We start from the raw sequence: 18373 nt of genomic DNA, 5'->3' as shown, positions 1-18373 counted from the left end.
ATTTTTTTGAAGAAATTATTAAAAATATTGAAATAAATTTGAAAAATTTTGAGAAAAATGTTTGGAAATAAAACTAAGAGTGATGATCATGACTCTTCCACACTCCACAGCAAATGTAAGAATTTCAGGTAAAGCTTAACAAAACTAAAATTAGAAGCTAGCTGGACAATAATTTATTGGCCGGAATACTTTATGACCTCAAATAATAATTTAAAATAGCATTTATACATACGTTCACCACTGTGGTATCACAATGCACTGAATGATCTAAGTGAGCCTGAAATATCGGGCTGCCACTATACCTAACCTAACACCAATTGTTTCTGCAATTTCCAATTTTTTTCCTAAATTCTTGAACTTTTTCTTTGGTTTTTTTTCTTTGCAGTTACATAATCATGAATTTGTTGAAGTGTGTATGAAGATTTTATATCAGGTAGAATTACATCGTACAACTCTAGAACAAATGTGGGGCTTTTCCGTGGAAGCAGAACTTATTGAAAATGCTGAACGACAAGATGAACTCTGCTGCTATGTCAGTCGTGTGGAAGACAAAAGTGTTGCCATGCAAAATGGTAAGTTTCTCTCTTTTTTGGTTTTCTCTTAAAAAAAAAATAAATTTAGCAAAAAAAAATCCCATAACAATTTTATGTCTGAGTAGCATTTGTATGGCTTGTGAATTGAAAATATTTTTGATATGCTAAAGCATAAAAAGAACAAGAAAAACATGAAATCCTTTTTTCGTGAGAATTCAATAAAAATAAAATTATTTCTTTCCTCCTCTTCATATGGCAGAGATGAAGAGGAGGAAAATATACTGTTTACACTTTTTCATGGAAAACAAATTTTGATTTTATTAACTTGAAATCTTGCGATAAATGGATGCGAGTATAGCAACTATTTCTGGTTAAAAAAATGTCAATATAAAACAAAGTGATTCGGCGAAAAAAACTGACATAAATAAAGTTATAAATATTCAGATATGGGAGTCCGGATTAGAGAACAAAAACCAATATAAACAATCGCTTTATTGTGTTTAAAAATATTCTCCATTAAATCTATACACTTTTGTACATGCGGTAGGCGAAACAATTGTCGAAGCACGAATATGTATTCTGAACGCATCATTAGATATCGGATAACGGAATAAAAAGAAGTCATTTGGTGCCAAGTCATAGTCCTGACTTGGATGACCTCAACAAATCAATGCCAAGAGCTCGCATTGTGATGGTGAAGACGATTGATGAGGCTAAGTACTTAGGCATACTGGAACAATACGCTTAAGGCAAAAAATTAAAACCTTTTACCAACTAACTACACGGCTAAGAAAAGATGCAAATGTTCACAGAAAAAAATTTCATGAAAATGTTTCCAATTAAAGTCTTAATTGAGTTTTAAAAATATTCAATTAAAATTTTAATTGATTCAATTAATAGTATCAATTAATTTTTTAATTGATCAATTAATTTCGTGATTGAAGACAAAAGATATTTTTTTTGTGTTTGATATTCGGTCGAAACTCGAATTGTACCCACGACTATTTCTATGCAACACTGGTATGTGAACCAATAATTTTAAATAATTCAAATTTTACAAGAATGCGTCCCCTTCGTCAACCATATATGAAAATATATTCCATATTCCAAATATATTGCATTATAACCACGAGCTATTTGGGGATTTCCTATAAAACACGGACAATACTGATTTGACTTCTAAGTGTGTAAACATAACTATAACGATAGGCGAAACATTTTTCCGCGACTAACGCATACAACAACCTTGTCGACGAACATTTCCTCTTCTCTTGCTTTCGAATATTGTCGATGTCAATATAGCATGATTTTTCAATATTCACCATTGGAATTTAATAAAAGCGATATTACATCTTATTATTTGCTTAGTTATTTCAAGATAAAAGAATTTCCACGTGGCCAGGCAACAATAATATCAGCTGATGAGTTCAAAAAATTTGATAAACGATGGCAACACCCTCCCATTTTACGCCAAGAAATTAGGATAGATTTTAATTCGCCCCTAGCCGTCCCAGTATTTCGTAGCGGATTTTGGGCTTTCCATAAGAAATGTATATAAACAAATGTACACATATCGCCTATCGCTATTGGTTATGTTTACACACTAATGTTTCTATTTTTAATTTCACCACTTGAATTGATCCACCATTCCAATATTGAATAAATTAATTACTGCAAATTGAAGGGATTTAGTGCACTACATCGGTTTAGATATTATTAAATAATTGTCAATTCTTATTTCATAAACTTAATATGGAGGTGAAACCTACAATATATCGAATATACGTAATGTTGTTCATTGTATATTATAGATGATATCGATCATTTTTGCATATAATTACCGTTATATCAGTCATTCACACCTTTACATTGCATGTTGTTCTTCTTCTGCTTCTTTGTTATGTGTCTGCCTATCTGTCTGCACTGAGACAATGAACAATATGCATTGTGCTGTACGCCAAGATATTGAGAACAACACATGAGAATGAGCAAAGCACGCGAGAGGGCATTAGAGACAGAAGTTACATGAGTTACAACACGATACGATACGCTACGATACAATAACATAGCATCACTCCTAACAGTTTTAGTTTCATTTACACCTATCCACTTACACAGACACATCCATGCTCATTTCATTGAGTATGTAGGGTATGTGGCTATGTGTTTATTGTCATTGTATCTATCATCTAATAGCTGTTGTTATTGTAGCATCTTTTGTATTGGCATTTCAAAGCCAAAAGAAAGTTGGACATCATATCTTGTTTGTTGTTATTATTGCTAGCTTTATAATATTTTCTATACTTACATACATATACATACATACATACATACTATTATTCTTGATATTGTTGGCTGCTAGTATAAGTGGGTATTGTTTGACAAACGTACTCTCTTAACGACAACGATAGCACAAGTGCGTTATTCATATTCCTGGCCATTGTTTTGTGTGTGTTTTTTTGTCTGCAGTTTAGATCCTTGTTTATTTGTTACCATTTTTTTAAGCTTTTCCAATTCTATTCTCTAGTCGTTTCTTTCCGAATACCGTTTTTATATATATTTTTTTTTGTTCAATAAAATATTGCTTTTGATGGTGTTGGCATTGTCGATAGTATTATTGTTATTATTTTTCCAGGATTTACCAAAGTCAAAGCAAAAAAAAAAAAATAAACACAAATAATAATAACATACATGGGTGTATATGCCCAAGATAACATACTACTACACCTTTTTATCTTTTGTCAATTGTTGCATGTACACACAAAACCAATACAACTACACTCAAAAAAAAAGTTAACTCACTATTTCACTAAAGCCAATTTAACTATATTTTAGTTAATGAAAGTATTATATTTGGAGAAAGTTTAATTTACTCTAATAATTTTTTGAACTAAAAGACGGGAAAAATTTATCCACAAATTAAGCATTAAGATTTACTAAATTCGTATTTCTCATAAAATAGTTAATTATTTCTTCAAATTTGTAAATTTTACTACAAAAGCGTCCATCATGAACTTCGTATGACTCTAAAGACATTCTTGCAATTTTGAACTCCAATTTTTTTCTTCAAACTACAAAATTTTCTTTAAAAATTGAAAACAATTATTTATGTGTAATAAATTTTCTTGAATTTGTCGAAAAATATTTACTTATTTTTGTGATATCGGTGTGATGCCAGCGCTTGTATAACTGTTCAGTTAAAAAATTCTAAAACTATTCAAAATTTTCTAAAATTAATCAAAAAGATTTCTTCCTGGTGGGTTCACTGTTTTTTCAGTGTATTGAAATATTTTCTTCACATACATGGCCGCCAGAGTTGTCTATAGAAAATTTTATTTCTTTAGAAAATTTTGTCAATAGTTTATTTCTATAGAAAATTGTATTGTATTGGCATTGTAAAAATTTTATTTCTATAGAAAATTTTTTCAAAATTTTATTTCTATAAAAAATTTTGTCAAAATTTTATTTCTATAGAAAATTTTGAAAAAAATTTTTTTGTATAGAACATTTGGTCAAAATTTTATTTCTATAGAAAATTTGGTCAACATTTTATTTCTATAGAAAATTTGGTCAACATTTTATTTGTATAGAAAATGTTGTCAACATTTTATTTCTATAGGCAATTTTGTCAACATTTTATTTCTATAGACAATTTTGTCATCATTTTATTTCTATAGAAAATTTGGTCAACATTTTATTTCTATTGAAAAAATTTTCAATATTTTATTTCTACAGATATTTGTTCGAAATTTTATTTCTATAGAAATATTTGTCAAAATTTTATTTCTATAGAAAATTTTGTCAACAATTTATTTCTATAGACAATTTTGTAAAATTTTTTTTTTCTATAGAAAATGTTGTCAAAATTTTATCTCTATAGAAAATTTTGTCAAAATTTTATTTTTTTAGAAAATTTTGTCAAAAGTTTAATTTTTATAGAATAATTTGTCAAAATTTTATTTGTATAGAAAGTTTGGTCAACATTTTATTTCTATAGTAAATTTTGTCAAAATTTTATTTCTATAGACAATTTGGTCAACATTTTATTTCTATAGACAATTTTGTCAACCTTTTATTTCTATAGAAAATTTTGTCAAAATTTTATTTCTATAGAAAATTTTGTCAAAATTTTATTTCTATAGAAAATGTTGTCAAAATTTTATTTCTATAGACAATTTTGTCAATGTTTTATTTCTATAGACAATTTTGTCAACATTTTATTTCTTTAGAAAATTTTGTCAAAATTTAATTTCTTTAGAAAATTTTGTCAAAATTTTATTTCTTTAGAAAATTTTGTCAAAATTTTATTTCTTTAGAAAATTTTGTCAAAATTTTATTTCTTTAGAAAATTTTGTTAAAATTTAATTTTTATAGAATAATTTGTCAAAATTTTATTTCAGTAGAAAATTTTGTGAAAATTTTATTTCTATAGAATATATTGTCAAAATGTTAATTCTATACCAATGTTCCACTGTGCAATTCATTCTTATACTTGTTTTTTGTCTTGTTTTTACCATAATTCAATTTCCATTGGCAACTCTAACAGGAAACGGAAATAGATAAGGACTACTCTCAAAACTACAATAAAGTATTTCTACTACGAAAGGAAATGTATGAAATAGCCAAAGACCACATACTTAAGTAAACATTTGCACCACACAAATAAATTTGCACAGAACAATAAATATTTGCTTTACAGATTATTTTTGTCCATGCTGTGGTTGTTGACCGGTGACTACGATGAATATTTCGAGATTATTTTCATAGTACTCATAATTTCCTGCAATATCTCCCTAGAGTGTCGTACTTTGCCAACTATAGTCAGTTCCAAGCAATGTCATACGGTCCACCTCTGAAAGCAATAGATTTTGTATACCTCTGGACCCTCTGGTTCTCTTTTGTATTGTCGCAACCAAATACAATAATCCAATATCCTCAACATACTACAGCCAATGTTGTCAGGCAACATTTGTCCTTTGTATGGCCGTTTCTATTTCTTTTTCCAATTCAAACTTGGTGTGATTTCATTTTTCCGTTTTTTTTTTTGGTCTGCTTTCCTTTCTATGACATGCAAATAAAAACCTGGCGAAATGGTTTCAATTATTTGCTATTCTCCGATTGTATTCTGACCATGCAATGCCTTAAACTAAAGCTTTAAGTTACCTTAGTCTTTTTCTAGCTATCTGACTATTGGTGAAAATATAAAGCTGAGTAAAGTTCTCGCACATTAATATTGAGTATCTATGGCCAGTGATACATACCATCGCATATCCAGGTCCTTTAACTTTTTCCCCTTTTAAATTTTGTGCACTTTACGACAATTTATGGCAACACTTGGAGCAAAACTAACAAATGTCCATAGACACAGAGAGATTATGACAATACAAGAAGATGAGGATGAATATGAGTATGACGTTATGGCTATGACTATGACTATGACTATGACGAATTGTGCAAATCTCAATGCAACACCCATCCATAGTAGATGAATGAATGAATATTCTTTGGACATTATGTTAATGTGTGACACGTGGCATGGCAAGACAATTGTCGAGGACGATAAAAGATCCTTGAATACGCAGTGTGGGTGTTTTGTGTGGCGCCACAAACCTAGCTTTCATTCCTCAAGGACTAGGATAGAAGGCGGTGGGGGAGTGAGGGTTCAAATTTACCATACCATAAACCTAAGACGAATTTTAGACAATACCGAAAAGTTTAGCATATTCACAAGAGACTAGACATCTCCAAATCAACAAAAGTCTATAGTCTGCCATATGTTATTCCTAAGGTTTTTGGTAATGCAAAATTATGATACAACTATACACACGAAATTAAATTCTTTTCTCGGAAACAAATTTTGATTGGAGCCAACTCAAATAGAAGTCAGATAAATATGGCATAATTTTAATAAAAATAAAGGAATCGATTTTTTCTATGCTCCCACAAAGTGAAGAGAGTGTTCTTTGATGATTATCCTATAACACTTTTGTAAGAGACGACTCAATTCATTTGAAATCAGGTATAGGATAATATTTTTACCAAACTTGGAATAAGTTTATTAATATAGACCATATTTTTTAAATATTTTGTGTATCTTTCATGGTTATATTCCAAATTTAATGAAATATTAAAATTTTCATTCTAATTCATCAATACTAAATGACAGTTACTTTGTAATTGTTCTGGTTGTTTGGAGAGAGAGTGAGAGAGCATTGTCATCATTAAATTTTAGTAATGGAAATATTGCTGTAGGTAATTTACGAAGGCAATGGAAACCCTTTATATTTGGTTAGTTTTAAATTAACTTAAATAATTATTACATTTTATTATTTTTTAATGATACTAATGAAAGCCACCAAACATCTAAATTAATAGTTATCTTCACTAACATTTGTTTTTGTAAGTAGATACCTTTATGTGACACTAAGGCAGCGAGAGAAAGAGAGAGCAATGTCATGGTTAAGTGTTAGTGAAACGAATGATAGATTTTTGGGCAATTTTTTTTAAATCAGCTATAGGGTAATACCAAACATAGATTGAGTTTATTAATATCGATCCTATTTCTTAAATATTTTGTGTATCTTTCATTGTTATATTACAAATTTAATGAAATATTAAAATTTTGTTTCTTAGCCATCAATACTAAATTATTTATGCTACTTTGTAGTTGTTCTGGTTTTCAATTGTGTAAGGGAGAGAGAGAGTGAGAGACAGCATTTTCATCATTAAATTTTAGTAATGGAAATAGTTTTGTTATATTTAATTAGTTTTAAATTAAATTAAATTAAATTAAATTAAATTAAATTAAATTAAATTAAATTAAATTAAATTAAATTAAATTAAATTAAATTAAATTAAATTAAATTAAATTAAATTAAATTAAATTAAATTAAATTAAATTAAATTAAATTAAATTAAATTAAATTAAATTAAATTAAATTAAATTAAATTAAATTAAATTAAATTAAATTAAATTAAATTAAATTAAATTAAATTAAATTAAATTAAATTAAATTAAATTAAATTAAATTAAATTAAATTAAATTAAATTAAATTAAATTAAATTAAATAATTATTAAATTTTATTAGTTTTTATGATACTAATGGAAGCCATTAAACATCTAAATTAATTGTTATCATCACTAACATATTTTTTGTCAGTAGAGGCCTTTATTTGGCAGTAAGGCAACGAGAGCGAGAGAGAGAGAGCAATGTCATGGTTAAGTGTTAGTGATGCAAATATTGTCGTAGAGCGTTTTCAAAAACAATGGAAGACTTGTTTCAATACCCCTTATATTTGATTAGATTTAAAATAACTTAAACAAATAATTAAAATAAATAATATATTAATAATAAGTGACCAAACATATAAATTAATGATTTCCTTTAGTTAGATATTTTTGTTTTTTAGTGTGAACCTTTATGTGAGTGTAAGGTAAGGAGAGCGAGAAAGCAACGTCACAATCACATTTATTGCATACAATACAGGGGTGGGAAATCCTATTTGTAAAAAAAATACAAAAAAGGAATTTTTTAGTGAATAAGTCACTAAATGTTTTTATAAAAATTAAGATGCATAGTCCATTAATTTTCTTGAAAATATCGAGAAAAAAATATTTTATAGTATTAATGAGCTTGGATTCATAATATAATATCTAGCTGATTTTATTTGATTAAATTATTAATCGTATCATTATTTTCTTCATCTACTTGCAGGTATCATTAAAGGAGATGAGATTATGGTCATTAATGGTGCTATTGTATCCGATTTGGATATGATGTATTTGGAAAGTGTCCTACAGGAAGAGCAATCATTAAGCATGATGATGCGGTAAGTGCAAGATACCTTAAGGCCAGTTATACCAAACACAAAATCCAAATTAACCATGTTGTTCTCTTTATAAGATCCTCACGTACTGAGCCACCAGATCTAGGCAGTATTATGCGTGTTACCGATGACATGATTGATTCATTGGTCTGTCCACCACCACCCACAGATCCTCCAGTGATGAGTGAGGAAATGATTACGGGTCTAATAGTACCAGCACCTGGTTGGAGTAAGTATTTCAAGTACCTAAAGTGAAAAACTAAAATGTATACAAGACAATTAGATGGGAAATGTGATAAAAACAGAACAACAACAATTACACTTAAAATAAACTCTTGTCATGGTATAAAGTCATCTCCTAAATGATTAGTTTTCAAATTCAAATTGCATTGAAACATGCAATAACACTTAAGGATTATTATCATTTTTTGTCCTGGTCGACTAATGGCTTCTACTCGTATAATGGTAATCAGTGAATTGCATTATATTGGAGCCTTTTGGTCTACACCATAGACTAGTCAGTCGTGTTCTCACCAGTGCATTGACTGACACCACCTATGTTTTTTGCAAAATCAAATTATTTATGCATAATGACATGTGTTAAAGTACTTGTTGTTAATTTCTACGAATTATGTGGTAAATGCAGTATTTATAGTAAAACCTCTCAAAATCGGACAGTGGACAACTTTCGTGGGACATTCCATCGAATAGATCAAAGAAATGCATAGGCCTCTAAGTGACGTTGTATTTCTTTGCATTATAATCACACCGGAAAACGTAATAGGTACCTATAAGGATGAGAGTCAAATTAAATATTCCATGGAATAAAAATGCTTATTTCACAATATGGTAACTTCAGTTGAATTACGTCGAAGAGGTTCAGAATTTGATAGCGTACTGGGCTTTGCATTTAGATCATACCAGAAAACGTAATAGGTACCTATTGCGATGTCATACAAAATAATATTCCCGGTAATAACAATGCTTCTGTTGCGAAACTTTAGTCAATTTCATGATTTGGCAACATAGGTTAGTTTAAAGTGGCAGCCCGATTAAGATTCAGGCTCACTTAGACTATTCAGTCCATTGTGATAACATAGGTTGCAATCCGTCCAATATGTCCAGAATTTGGTAACCTTCTGAATGATATCGTATTTCGAGAAAACGTAATAGCTTCCAATTATAACGCCATACAAAATAATATCTGTAGTGAAACTTTGGCTAATTTCGCGACTTGGTAAATTCGGTTGAAATCCGTCAAGTGTCCAGATGTTGGATGACATTGCATTTCTTTATACTATAATTATAACAGAAAACGTATAAGACACCTACTACGATGTCATATAAAATAAAATTTTGGGTAATAAAAACTTTGGGTAAAGGGAAACTTTGGCTAATTTCACGACTTGGTAACTCCCGTTATAAAATGTTAGCCCTCCGAATAGCATTCACGGTTGCCACAGTTGGTAGAATTCTACCAACAATGGTAGATTTTTTTACTGTTTGGTAAATTTTGCAAAATATTCCTCTCCATATAAGAGGGATTTCTTAAATTTTTAATAGAAATAAACTATTGATAAATTTTCCTGTAGAAATAAAATTTTGATAAATTTTTCTGTAGAAATAATTTTATTTGTTGTCAAATTTATTTGGGCAAAGCCCTATAGGATGCAAGATGGTTGGATGCACCAACCATACAAAAATAACATTTTGCTCTTGAAACATGTTTGAGGTGATGATATTCCTTCTCTGCGTGTGGACGCACGCAGAAAGTTTTGACAAAATTTTTCATAGAAATAAAGTTTTGACAAAATTTTCTATAGAAATAAAGTTTTGCCAAATTTTCTATAAAAATAAAATTTTGACAAAATTTTCTATAGAAATAAAATTTTGACAACATTTTCTATAGAAATAAAATTTTGACAACATTTTCTATAGAAATAAAATTTTGACAAAATTTTCTATAGAAATAAAATTTTGACAAAATTTTCTATAGAAATAAAATTTTTACAACATTTTCTATAGAAATAAAATTTTGACAAAATCTTCTATAGAAATAAAATTTTGACAACATTTTCAAATTTTGACAAAATCTTCTATAGAAATAAAATTTTGACAAAATTTACAATAGAAATCAAATTTTAGCAAAATTTTCTATAGAAATCAAATTTTGACAAAATTTTCTATAGAAATCAAATTTTGACAACATTTTCTATAGAAATAAAATTTTGACAAAATTTTCTATAGAAATAAAATTTTGACAAAATTTTCTATAGAAATAAAATTTTGACAAAATTTTCTATAGAAATAAAATTTTGACAAAACTTTTTATAGAAATAAAGTTTTGACAAAATTTTCTGTAGAAATAAAATTTTGACAAAATTTTGTATGGAAAGAAAATTTTGAAAAAATTTTCTATAGAAATCAAATTTTGACAAAATTTTCTATAGAAATAAAATGTTGACAAAATCTTCTATAGAAATCAAATTTTGACAAAATTTTCTTTAGAAATAAAATTTTGACAAAATTTTCTATAGAAATAAAATTTTGATAACATATTCTATAGAAATAAAATTTTGACAAAATTTTCTATAGAAATAAAATTTTGATAACATATTCTATAGAAATCAAATTTTATCAAAATTTTCTATAGAAATAAAATTTTAACAAAATTTTCTATAGAAATAACATTTTGACAAAATTTTCTATAGAAATAAAATTTTGACAAAATTTTCTATAGAAATAAAATTTTGACAAAATTTTCTATAGAAATAAAATTTTGATAACATATTCTATAGAAATCAAATTTTAACAAAATTTTCTATAGAAATCAAATTTTAACAAAATTTTCTATAGAAATCAAATTTTAACAAAATTTTCTATAGAAATCAAATTTTGACAAAATTTTCTATAGAAATAAAATTGTGACAAAATTGTCTATAGAAATAAAATTTTGACAAAATTTTCTATAGAAATAAAATTTTGACAAAATTTTCTATAGAAATAAAATTTTGACAAAATCTTCTATAGAAATAAAATTTTGATAACATATTCTATAGATATAAAATTTTGACAAAATTTCCTATAGAAATAGAATTTTGACAAAATTTTCTATAGAAATAAAATTTTGACAAAATTTTTTATAGAAATAAAGTTTTGACAAAATTTTCTAAAGAAATAAAATTTTGACAAAATTTTCTATAGAAATAAAATTTTGACAAAATTTTCTATAGAAATAAAATTTTGACAAAATTTTCTATAGAAATAAAATTTTGACAAAATTTTCTATAGAAATAAAATTTTGACAAAATTTTCTATAGAAATAAAATTTTGACAAAATTTTCTATAGAAATAAAATTATGATAAAATTTTCTATAGAAATAAAATTTTGACAAAATTTTCTATAGAAATCAAATTTTGACAAAATTTTCTATAGAAATAAAATTTTGACAAAATTTTCTATGGAAAGAAAATTTTGACAAAATTTTCTATGGAAAGAAAATTTTGACAAAATTTTCTATAGAAATAAAATTTTGATAACATATTCTATAGATATAAAATTTTGACAAAATTTTCTATAGAAATAAAATTTTGACAAAATTTCTATAGAAATAAAATTTTGACAAAATCTTCTATAGAAATCAAATTTTGACAAAATTTTCTATAGATATAAAATTTTGACAACATATTCTATAGAAATAAAATTTTGACAAAATTTTCTATAGAAATAAAATTTTGACAAAATTTTTTATAGAAATAAAGTTTTGACATAATTTTCTATAGAAATAAAATGTTGACAAAATTTTCGATAGAAATAAAATTTTGACAAAATTTTCTATAGAAATAAAGTTTTAACAAAATTTTCTATAGAAATCAAAATTTGACAAAATTTTCTATAGAAATAAAATTTTGACAAAATTTTCAATAGAAATCAAATTTTAACAAAATTTTCTATAGAAATAAAATTTTGACAAAATTTTCTATAGAAATAAAATTTTGACAAAATTTTCTATAGAAATAAAATTTTAACAAAATTTTCTATAGAAATAAAATTTTGACAAAATTTTCTATGGAAATAGCCCATTAGCCCAACTTTGCCAAATTGTTGAATATGGTGATGATTTGGAAGCTCATATAAACGAACCTAATTGTTTCCTATCTTAAAATAGTTTTAAAGATTTTTCACATCCTTCTAATTTAATTCCATGGCAAATGGCATTCGTGCTAAGACCTATCTGAATCATCTTCCGATCTTTTTGTGTTTTTGTTTTTTTTTTTTAACCAAATACTAACTATTTTCATTTTCTCTTGCTCCCAACAGATGGCACTGGCAAAGATCTATATTCGCCAGAAGCAGAAAGTTCACCAGCTCCATCATTTGTAGAACCCACTGTTGGTTTAGTGCCTGGTGCAGGTACTAAGCCCACCTCACGCACAAGTAGTTTTGAAATAGAGAATTTGCTTAAGACCGCAGAACAGGTAAGTTTATGAAGGGACCACCGACAAATTACACCAATAGCCATATAACAAAAGGTCAAAATGTCCAAGCTAAAAAGCTCTAACGAGGGAAAGGTAGGGGGCTGGGGTGGTTACAAGCAATAGAGAGTAAACAAAACAACCACTCAAATTTCACTTTGCACAATGTTTCCATCTCATCGCTATCAACATCAAGATTGATATTCATTATGGATACCAGTATCAGTATCCAACATTTTTTTCTTCATCCTAAGTTAATGGCATTACATAACATCCATTCTAGTTTGTTTGTTTAGTTGACATCTCATTATTATTTAACATCTCTAGAATCGGGGCAAGCAAAGAGTCATCCATTCAACCCTCTAACCTATCACCACACCCACTAATAGCATCCCAACACCACGCATTTATAGACTTCTACATTTCTAACCCACAACACAATCTCATCTCAACAGCCAACCATAGTCTGAAGTAACTGAAATTTTGAGGATTTGACATATCCAGGTATTTCTTAAATGGTATGGGGGAATTTTAGCCACATTAAAAAATTGTTTCCAATCCCCTTTTAATTTCATCCATTCTTAATGGAGACTAAGCCCATGGAAGGAGATTATTATTTCTTCTCCCTAGGTTTTACTTTTTTTCTTCTCCTTGGATATGTCCTTAGGTTCTATGTAGAACCATTGTTCCTGACTGGCAAGTGTTTTCGGTTACGTTTTTTGTTGTTGTTTTTTTTTTGTTTTGTTCTCTCGTTGGTGGCTTTTTTCGGACTTGTCTAAGTGTCTAACGCAATTGTCTGCAAGTGTTTTGTGTCCTCGACCATATTTATGTAAATCTTCACATAGGGCCAGAGACGTAGTGAAATATGAGTTCTATGACAACTGAAATCACAATTTCTTGGAATTATTTTCATGAAATTTCAATACAAATTTTTCGACGAATTTTTCTATAGAAATGAACATGCAACAAAATTTTTAAAAGCAAGCAAAACAAAAAACCCAGCGAATTGCATTCAAATCGATGATTTGACTTTAACAAAGGAAAAAATTTCTTCGGAAGATCCCACCAGTGTTGCCAAATACTTTTTCTTAAAAAACCACGAGAGATGAGAACTCATCATTGCATTAAAAGTATATGGGGCAAGCATTATTTAATGCGAAAAAGTATGCAATTGCATTTGCTTTTATGTTGTTCGTAAAGAACAATACTGCTCAAAATTAAATTTCGTATATTCGCGGTTTTGGTCACAATTTTTTGTTGAGATATGATCTTTTAATATATTAATTTTTATTTAAATACTCTGGTGCATCATAAACGTTCTAATTTTGTGTAAAATTGGCAAACTACAAAAAGGAAAACGTAAGAGAACGTAAGCCTGGTCTTATTTTCTTCGTTTATTCTTAATCTTCGGAACTTCCAAACATCATTTGACACCTTATGGATCATCTATCTGAGTATAGGGTCTATGAGACTACATGTACAGGGAGCGATAAATTTCTTCTTTCTCTGAGAAACAGTATTGATAACATAACGGTAAAACGTTTTCTTTCTTCAAAGTATTCCCTTCGCTATTAGTCAATAGCTGCTATACCATAGTTGGTTGCCCTCTCGTAGAGAGAGAGATTCCCGTTTTATTTTCTATTTCTCTTATTTTTAAGTTGAGTAGGAAAGACGTTATGTTAAATTCGACAACACCACAGAATGAAGCCGACCATTTTTTTTTTGTCGGCGGAGGCTTAACGGCTGATTCTATACAATTTTCTTAAGTCATTTCTCCAATGGAAATACTATGAAATTATTTCCGATTAGTTGTACAACTTATATTAAAGCTAAAGTGCTCACTTATGGTAGTCTTTTCTAATGGGCAATAGTTTCATTGGATTTTTGATTAGTATGTTTTAAGGGTAAAGCTTGCATATTATGTTGATAATATCACAATTATTAAAAAAATCCCTACACTGAAAAAAATATTGACGTGAAGTCAAAAATTTCATGTCTTTAAACTACGAATGCAAATTTGCTTAGCATAGAAGACGCATTTCTCTAATATAAAGTTTTTTTCCTTGCCCAAAAGTCGATAAACTTTTCAATATAGTCGTATTGTCCTTATAATTAAGTGATTTGACTTAAAAATGCGTATCATAACATAAAAGAACAAATGTTTGGGCTAAGGTCAACTTAACTTTAATAATTCAGAAAAATTCTTTAAATTTAATGAAATTGTCTTTAAATTTGTTGTCTGTTTTCATCTTGACTACAAAGCAAAAAATCGTTTAAATATAGGACATGTTTTTCAACACTTTATTTTAAAGATGTTTTTTACTTGAAACATAGCATAAGTTCTACTGGAAGTCAAGTCTTAATTTAGAAAAAAAAGTTGTCGTTAACTTGTTTTTAAAGGACTTTGATAGCATATAAAGAAAAAAAGCTGAAAAAAATTAAAATTTGCTTCCTAGAAGCAAGTACACAAACCCCAAATTTAAAAGAGAATTGTGTCTTAAAGGTATCCTTACATGTATTCTCCGCTTCTTTGGCTCGGAATCAATACCAAAATTGTTAAAGTAAAGACAAAATCTTTGGAACCGGGCATGCTTTTTTCCAGTATAGTCGGCGTTGACTAAAATCGGCTGTGCGTCTCGTTCTCTGGAAATCACTTTATAGTGAATTTCATTTTTGAGAAATTTTCTATAGAAATAACATTCTTCAAAAATTTTCTGTAGAAATATAATGTTTAGGAAATTTTCCACAGAAATACATTTTCTGCGAAATTTCCGTAGAAATAATTTGTTTAAGAAATTTTATGTGGAAATTTGCTTCAGGAATAAAATTTGTAGGAAATTTTCTATAGAAATAAAATTTATAAGAAATTTTCCATAAAAATAAAGTTTTTGGGAAATTCTCTATAGAAATAAATTTAGAGAAAATGTTTTATAGAAGTAAAATTCTTGGGAAAATTTCTGTAGAAATAACATTTTTAGGAAAAGTTTTATAAAAATGACATTTCTAGAAAAATTTCCTTCGTTTTTATTTCAACAGAAAATTTCCTATGAATATGATTTCTATAGAAAATGTTCCCAAGAATTTCTATAGAGAATTTCCCCGAAATTTTATTTCTCTAGAAAATTAAATTCTACAGAAAATGCCCTATTCTGTAGAAATTCATGTTCACACCAAAAAATATTTTTCTGATTCAATCACGAAATTAATCGATCCAATTAATTTTTTAATTGAAATGTCTTCAATCACAGAAATGATAGTATCAATTAAAAAATTAATTGACAGTCAATTAAAAAATTAATTGATACTATTAATTTGTGTGATTGATTTTTATTTCAATTAAAAAATTTGTTGATTCAATTAAATTTTTAATTGAATATTTTTTAAAACTCAATTAAGATTTTAATTGGAAAAATTTTCGTGAAATTTTTTTCTGTGTTAGGTGGCAGCCTGATGTATCAGGCTTACCAAAGATAATTGAGTATAACAAGATTAAGCATTGTGCTCTTATAAAGAGAAAACAAATGTCAAGGTGTAGAGGGCTATGAGAAAAAAATTGTTTTATTTGTCAATTTTTTCCAAAGCAGCTCTGCCCAGGAATAAATTCAAAACGGCAATATTCACATAAAACCATAATGAATATTAGCTTTAAAATACACATACGTTTTATTTTAATTTTCTACAATCGTTTTGGTATTGCTTTTGTGGGTTTTTATTCAGAAATTTATGAAAAACACAAATGTTATGATATTTTCCGACGCAAACGGCAGTACATTTGAGAGACACGTCGACGCAAACTTTATGATATTTTGTTGGCAGAGTCCTCTGGCGCTTCAGTTTTGCTATGACAAGACTGCATCTTCTCAATTATCTTTGGACTTACTTAGCCTGGTATCACCAATGTGATACCACATTGGTGAACTTTATTAATGTTCTAGAGAAATAAAATTTCGGGGAAATTCTCTATAGAAATTCTTGGTAACATTTTCTAATATTCATAGAAAATTTTCTGTAGAAATAAAATTTTTAGGAAATTTTTCACAGAAATACATTTTTAAGGGAATTTTGTGCAGGCATAAAATTTCGAGGAAATTTACTTTAAAAATAAAATTTGTAGAAAAATTTCTGTAGAAATAAAATGCCTGGGAAATTTTCTATAGAAATACAAATTTAATGGAATTTTCCATAAAAATATAATTTTTGGAAAAATTAAAATGCACAATGTTTGGGAAGTTTTATGTAGAAATTAAATTAAATCTTAGATAATTTTTTATAGAAATAAAATTTGTTGGGAAATTTTCTGTAGAAATAAAGTTTGTAGGAAATTTTCTATAGAAAAAAATATCTTGGAAATTTCCGTAGAAATAAAATTTTCTAAAAAACAAAATGTCTGGGATTTTGTTTATAGAAATCAAATGTTTATGGAATTATCCATAAAAATGAAATGTTTGGAAAATTGTATATAGAAATATTTTTTTTTAGGAAAATTTGTGTAGAAATAAAATTTCTAGGAAATTTGCTTTAGAAATAAAATTTTCCATAAAAATAAAATGTGAAATTTTCTATAAAAAAAAAAATCGGGAAAAAATTTTATAGAAGTAAAATACTTTGGAAATTTTTGTAGAGAAATTTTCTGTAAAATTTCTGTAAAAATAAAATGTTTAGGAAATTTTCTATAGAAAAGAAAAATTTTTTAGGTCGAAAACCTTAATTGTTAGTAACTTTATTTTTTTTTGTATTTATCTTCATAATTTATTATGCTTTTAAATAAACTAATAATAATAATAATATTTTTTGGAAATTTTTAGAGAAATGAAATTTCTAAAAAATTATATATGGAAATAAAATTTCTAGGAAAGTTAGAAAATAAATAATAATACTAGGAAATTTTCTGTAGAAAAAAATAAATTTTCATTTTCATCGAGTTTTAAATTTAATAGAAAATTCTAAAGAATATTATGTCGAAATTTTTTTTCAAAGAAAATATCGAATTTCGACAACAACAAAAAGTAATATAAGAGGGAAATTTTCTCTGAGAATCAAAATTTTTCTAAATTTTTGATGTGAACTAAATTTCTACTAAAATGTTCTATGAAAACTAAATTTCAACGAGATTATATACAAAAATGCATTTACCATAGAACCCAAGTTTTAAGTTTTTATTTATTATTTTCCGTACAAAACGGTTTTAATGTTCATATAAGTTTGCAATATGCAAAAAAATCATCATCTTTAATTTTAGTAATCAAGAGGAAGTGAGCTTAATCACTTTAAAAACTACCAAAGGACCAAATAAGCTCAAGGACTCCATTCATGTGGATATAAATCGAACCTTACTGATTCTCCAGTGACATAGCAAAGCTAATCGAATTATGCCAAAGATCCTTCAAAATCTAGGTTTACCTCGCCCCTGGCATTTGAATACAGGTTTATGATGGATGCACTGATGGGTGTTAGAGAGAAAGAGAGTGTCTGTGGGGATTTGTCTAGCATATGTAGATGTATGGCATGTGTATGTATCTTCAGTGAAGACCTCGGA

At 27.3% G+C, this 18373-nt stretch overlaps 1 protein-coding gene across 15 annotated transcripts in view; it reads left to right on the top strand.

Moving 5' to 3' along the window:
* sif (guanine nucleotide exchange factor still life) overlaps nt 1-18373 on the top strand; it is a 335519-nt gene that overhangs the window by 271486 nt on the left and 45660 nt on the right. For all 15 annotated transcript variants that reach the window (XM_075307986.1, XM_075307980.1, XM_075307988.1 and 12 more), the window contains 4 exons: nt 386-572; nt 8250-8364; nt 8439-8590; nt 12683-12840. In XM_075307986.1, the coding sequence (XP_075164101.1) occupies nt 386-572; nt 8250-8364; nt 8439-8590; nt 12683-12840 (612 nt within the window). The remainder of the gene's footprint in view (nt 1-385; nt 573-8249; nt 8365-8438; nt 8591-12682; nt 12841-18373) is intronic.

This window comes from Haematobia irritans, chromosome 4, assembly GCF_050003625.1.
Source record: "Haematobia irritans isolate KBUSLIRL chromosome 4, ASM5000362v1, whole genome shotgun sequence".
Lineage (NCBI taxonomy): Eukaryota > Metazoa > Arthropoda > Insecta > Diptera > Muscidae > Haematobia > Haematobia irritans.
This window is presented reverse-complemented; position numbering and strand designations above follow the sequence as displayed.